A 6,631-nucleotide genomic window follows, 5' to 3' on the forward strand; every position below is an offset into this window, starting at 1 on the left:
GATCATGTTCTTATAATTTTTGTTTTTTTTCCGCTTAATTGTTTTTTCTCCATTATCGTCCTTACCAGAAATTTTATTCACGTTAATGTTTATGATTGATTGTTTACAAGTTTGTTGAGGATGGCCAATGCACATTGATGTGTGAATAAAAGCATTCATATGTAAACAAATGACTCTGCGGATATTTTTTTGATCGACTCATCCAATAAATAATATTGTTTTGTGGCGTTTGTTCTCATCATGAGCCCTTTGATTCAGATCCGTTTCCGAACCCTCGCAGTTGGGACATTGGCTTTGCCCCTGTGCGCTTTCATATTTTGTATTTGCTGGTCACTGCTGTTCAATTTCGAATCATCAACGTCGACTCACTGCAGGGTGTCGAACTATTTGCCGTCCATCAGCGCTGCGATAGGAGGTTACACGCCCCAGCTGTACGTGTGGAGGATAGCCATAGGCATGCACTCGGCTCCGCGATTCCTCGTCGCCTCCATGTACTACAGCCACCTGTGCGGTAGCCTACCTCACGATCCATTGTGGCATTGGATGTCGTTTATCGCTTTCGCCTTACAGATAACTGAGATATCCAGTCTCGTTGGCCTCACCTACATTTCGTCCAGTGAGAACTTCCCCATCCACGAAAAACTCTTTGTCACGTTCATGTTGTGCGCTCTTGGGAACATGTTTCTCCTTTGTATGATACCCAAGTACGGGGGATACAAACACCACATGCTGCTGAGAATAAGCAAGAGGTCCCTCAAGTTCAAGCAAACGCTGGCTTTGGTTAATGTCTTGTCTTTCGTCATGGCTGTATATTGCTACTTCAGACATAATTGGTATTGCGAGGCTGGGATGTACACTCTTTTTGCGCTATTTGAGTATACCGTTGTACTTACCAACATGTGTTTTCATATGACTGCTTATTGGGATTTCTCGGATCAGTTAATAACTGTATGTTCCTACTGACAGGTACTAAAAAGTGTTTAAGCGTACAGAGCGGTCACAATATATCAAAGAGACAGACATTCTGGATATTATGCTGAGGTGGACTTGGAAAGAGGAATCTGTGGGACCCCGCCGGGAATTGAACGTTGGTTTTCTTGCAAACCGCGTAAGTGTGCTACCATATACACCACTGGCAACACGACCCTGTCTTGCTTATTTTACACACTATGGCATTAGATGCTGAAGTAGAGGCATAAGTAACTTCCTTTAACAAATGGTCCTCGGATAGGAGGGTAACCTAGAGAGTGTATATGGTAGCATCCCCCAAACCCCCAAAGCAGAATGTTTTGCATTGTTCTGCAACAAGCCCTTGGCTTAGTGGAAATGTTCTGCCTTAAAAATCCCAATAGTGTTTTTTAACTTGAAATTCTTCTAGATTGTTCTGTAATTTACTTCTCAGATTTTAGCATAATCTGCTTTGTGGGGTGGGGGGATAGCACACTTGTCCACTTAGCAAGAGGACCTGGGTTTGATTCCCAGATAACTTTTCCTTCTGAGTTCACCTCGACATAACATACAGAAAATGCCTCTTTCCTTGATATATTGTGCTGAGCAAAAGCCATTTCACTTTCCTTACCATGCTATCTGGGGACCATTTGTGGTAGTTAAGGGGAGGCTACTAATGCCTCTACTTCAGCACTTCACTGCATGCACAGTGCATGAAATAAGGAAGGTAGGGCAGTGTTTCTAGTAGTGTATATGGTAGCACACTTATCCAGTTTGCAAGAGGACCTGGGTTTGATTCCCAGCGAAGACAGGTGGCTTTTCTTTCCAAGCTCGCCTGGACATAATATCTAAAAAATGTCTCCTTCGTACCAACATTCCTACATAAACAACAGCCTTCCTACATAAGCAAATCTTTATGGAGTGATAGAAGACATCCAAAAAGAAATTTTTGTTGTGCAATGCATGGGTCAAAAAGCGATCTGTGAACTGCTAGACTGCACATCATTGAATATATTAAGTGCTGGTTTGAGCACTTATTTTTATAGTGGATTGATTGAGGGAGGGATGGATGAGCATGCATTTCATGTATGGTGTTGCTGATTGGACTGCTCAGGAAATCCAAATATTGTACCAGGCAGGGCTGGACAAATCCCATTCGCCAAGACAACTAAAAAATTGGTATTTGTGCCTAAAGTTACTAAATAACCTGTAGTTACTAAATTACAGACTGAGCGCAGCCCAAAATGTTTGGAATTTATAGCAGCATGTCTGCCAACATGAAAGAGGGCCACTATGCCCTGAAAAAGTCATTATTTTGGACCTTTTTCTTCAGATAAAATTTTTTTTTAGTGCCTTAAAAAATTGTTCTGGTGCAGAGTTTTTGTAATTTGTCCAGTCCTAGTACCAGGAGTGTTTTCTGACAAGATGTGTGCCAGACCAAAAAACCTTTGAGAGATTGCGCTCATGTCTGTGTGAAACATTCTTTGTTAGCGGCATATAGCACATGTTAAAAATATGAAGACTCCACAAGAAGCCTGTTTCACACAGACACCAGTACAATCAAAGGTTCTTCAATCTGCACACATCTTGTCGAAAAACACTTCTACAGTCTTTCAGCTTCTAGGGAATTCCCGCCTGCTGCACTAGTCTGTACTTAAAAATTCATGCCCGTGCTTTCCTTGATTTGTGAAACAGCTACCCCCCATTCTACAACCCGATAAAAATGGTAATAATTGATGAACCAGCTATTTTTTTAATGACAGTGCCATCTAGCAGTTCACTGTTTCGGACGACCATGACGAAATTCGGTATGACAAAAATTGCGTGTCTGATATGTCTTCTATCACTCCTTTATGTTTTGCCAGTGAATTCTGAATCACTCTGCATACATACTTGGCGCTGATATTTCATCAATTTGTGTAAGCAGGAAAAATATTTTTCTGCAAAAAATAATGCAAAGCTGGTTTCTGATAAATATAGTATGTAGCTCACATATATGTTAAAAAGATGAACATGAAACTTATGAACTTAGAAGCACATGAGACTAGATTATTGTTGTTCTGGCAGTTAGTGCTGCAAGATGTTATTCTTTTAAAATATTGTTGCTTCTTTGTGAGAATAATAGTCAAACCTCTTAAGGTGAAGCTGAAGAAATTGTGTGGGACAGATTCATTAAATTGAGGAAAATTGTTAAATCAGGGTCAGAATGAAATATACATATTAGCAGGGCGTGACAAAGGTCTCATGGTGACTAAAAAATTGGTACCGACACCTAAAATTTTCTATGTGTGATCACTAGCTCGGGCAGAAGAAATACGCTTGGCTCCTAAAATATTTGGTTGGTGCCTAGATTTTTTTCTCGATTTGTCAAGCCTTGCATACTAGAAAAAAATCATTGAATCAGAGTTGGACCGTGTATATTCATAAAAAAATTAGGCCATATTACTGAATTTCATAATCGTAGCTCATCTCTTTAACCCCTTAGCGATCATGGGCAAGATATCTCGTTCCTCTGTAAATGGAAAAAATACATTCAAGCTCTCTTCCCATCTTCATTTGAAATCCTGTAAAAGAAACTTGGTTTTTTCTTCTCCTCAACATAATCTTTTGTTTTTCTTTCTGCGCCATAAATAATACCATTTTTTTCATATTTATCTGTGCTAGTTCAACTGCATGGCTTCCAAATTTATTGCCAAGAGCTTCTACGTAAGGAGGTTAATTGACTATCTCTATTTCAGCATGTCAGTAATGTTAGGGCTTTTGCAGAGAGGATAGTGATACTTTAAAAAATATTTCTCCACTTATCCATGTTATGAGCAAAACTAGTTTGTTAAAAATGCTTCAACTTGCCAGCAAATGTTTAATTTAAAAGTAGAAACATGCAAGGAAACCTCATTAACAGTGTGCAAAAGCTGTACCAGGTAGAATTTGTCTTAACAGCAAATCTAGGTTTATTGTGCACAATACCACTGTACCATGCTGATTGATTTTTCTACATGTACTGCCAATATTGTGGGTGTGTGAAACGAATTTAAACAGATGTCCATTGTTTTAAATGGTAAAGTTTGGTTTAAATAAGTTTGAGGAACAAATTAAAAAAACTCAAGGCACCATTGTATTCTTGCTCATTTGAAATTTTTTTACAAAAAAAAATGTTATGTATATGAGCATCTAAAAATGATTTTTATATGAAATTTCTACCAAATATTTATGCTTAAAAAATATTTGCAAGAGGGTTCCATGAATACTGTACTTAATAAAATATTCTTGATGCTTAAACTGTTCAAATGGACAGATAAATCTCTCCATACATGCAAGAGAAAAATTCCCCCCCCCCCTCATCAAAAATTGTTAATAGACCTTCTAAGCTTATCTATTAGCATTGAGATCAGGTTAACTTAATGAAAAATAAGCTTCATATTAATAAAATGCTGAATAACTTTTTTTGTCATAATCAAATGAAAATATCCATATAGCGATCTTCATAACCTACATTGAACTTTTAAAAACCATGAGAGAAAATGTTATAACATGTAAATAACCTGAAAATGTATTGCAATACAATAGAAGTTACGCTCAATACAAATTGTCTACCTAATTATAAATTTTCAATTTGACTTCACCATTCGAATAATGAAGTATGAATTTTACTACCTTTCAACTCATGTTTACCTGCATATTTTATAGAAAATTGTAGTAAATTGTGCATGATGAATTTATATGCTGTACAAATCTTGCATTTATGTGAATTTTTTTTTGTCTTTAAATCGTGTTATTGAATTAAATAACCTTTTATGCGAATAGAAAAAAAAAGTTGTATACAAATGACTTTCATGTACCTCTTTCAATAATATGTATGAGATTATATGTGTCATCCACTGTAGAAATAATAGTGTCAATCTTGTGCTTAACCAACACAAGAATTTTTCCAGATCTAAAATTTAATGATTTAGCTTTAAGGATACAAAAAATTTTTCCAGGACTTTTCAATCACCAAATTCATTCTGTATCATTTCAATTTAGCACACATAAAATTTACATGTTCTGTGACTGTATCATGATATCATTACACAAAAACAAAACTGACTGTCACGTTAGCAAGTCAAGTCAGAAGTGAGAAATTAACATTCACTGATTTTGTTTTGTTGGTATTCATCATGAATTGCATGTTGAAAATATTTAAAATATATACAGGGTGCATAGCTGACTCCCTTTGCTGCAAATTACTAGCGAACTGTTGATCCTAGCAGGGTTTAAGCTATGGTAGCATTTTTCGTAAAATGCAAAAGTAACAGTAGCCACGAAATGAAAAGACATCTGACCATAAATCATTAACATTACAGCATTTTGCTAAAACTTCCATTTTCACTTTTTTGCTAAAGGAATTTTTTATCTAGCTTAAACCCAGGTCCTAGAGGTGTATTTCCAGTTAGAAAAAGTATCCAAATAATGTGTAGACCTCAGATACATTATTCATATTGCAAGGGGAGGTGTGTTTAGTTATTAAAATAAAACTTAGAGAATGGGATGTCAGTATAAAAAGTTAATTTTAAGTTCCTGTTAAAAAGTTGTCTCCATCTCTCCTGATGACAACAAAAAACAACATCCATGTTTCTAAGTGTAACATTTGCTTATATTTGAATTTAAAAATAACTGAAAATGAAGATAAAACTGCATAAACTAACAGATAATGTTACTTTCTCTCACTTATGCTGGCAAATATTACACAAACATGGGAGAAGAAGAAAACAACTAATTGAAAGTTAGATCAAAGGGTCTCTAACTTTATATTAAAAGTTTTATAATAACTATATTCAACCTCTTGTAATACGAATATCTGAGTACACGTTATTTGAATACTTTTCCTGATTGGAAGTATGTACCTTCTAGGACCAACAGTTCAATAATTTGCAGCAAGGGAAGTAAGTTATGCACCCTACATATGTTGTAAAGAAATTTCCATTTTCTCAAATTATTAAAATATATTGATATACAACTCGTAGATATTTTCATGAAAATAATTTTTTCAAAAATTGTTTGCTTTTGTATGAATAATTCCACAAGATTTATTTTGGAAATTGTTCCGATTACCTTTACAATCATAAAATTATAAGTAACTCGATACCTATAACCAAGTTGTATTTATATGCTTTTTTAAATTACTGTTATTTCAATTGCTGTTGAATTACACAACTTTTGAAAACCATTGCTGTGATACATCTATAAGATGCAATGTTAAGTTGATTTATTCATTTTGTGTTATTGAGTTTACAAAGTTTATTGCTGTGATAGAGTATCATGATTTGAGTGGTTTATTATGTATTTATTATAAGCAAAATAGAAATAAAGTAGCATTTTCCTTACTGAAAGTTAGTTTCTTGTACAATGCTTATTAAAATCAACATATGACATAAATATTAATCAAATTTTATTCTTAATATCTCTTATATCAGTAATTTGTTCCAAGACTGACGTGTGAGTAAACCTTTCCAATGGTAATATCCATCCTCCTCAAGAGAAAGGAGTAAATGACTGACTTTCCTCTGTTTTTTCTGATAGAAAACTCTCTGGGAAACATTTTCCTCTAAGAACATGACATGAAAAGCCTTTAAGCTTTGTTCAAAATGCGTCTAATTGAGAAAAAAGTCATTTCTAGGATGGGGGGGGGGGGAAATAAATGTGG

At 35.2% G+C, this 6,631-nt stretch overlaps 1 protein-coding gene across 1 annotated transcript; it reads left to right on the forward strand.

The window, feature by feature from the left end:
- The first annotated feature begins 104 nt into the window (after positions 1-104).
- On the forward strand, positions 105-6,302 carry LOC149076211 (acyltransferase PGAP2-like). Its single transcript, XM_089243773.1, has one exon. It carries the CDS (start codon positions 241-243, stop codon positions 961-963), a length of 723 nt encoding a protein of 240 aa, XP_089099899.1. The 5' UTR covers positions 105-240; the 3' UTR covers positions 964-6,302.
- Positions 6,303-6,631: the final 329 nt, after the last annotated feature.

The sequence above is a fragment of the Pholcus phalangioides genome, unplaced genomic scaffold, assembly GCF_987345545.1.
Source record: "Pholcus phalangioides strain wild (caught in Gottingen) unplaced genomic scaffold, Ppha-v1.0 ptg000015l_1, whole genome shotgun sequence".
Classification (NCBI taxonomy): domain Eukaryota; kingdom Metazoa; phylum Arthropoda; class Arachnida; order Araneae; family Pholcidae; genus Pholcus; species Pholcus phalangioides.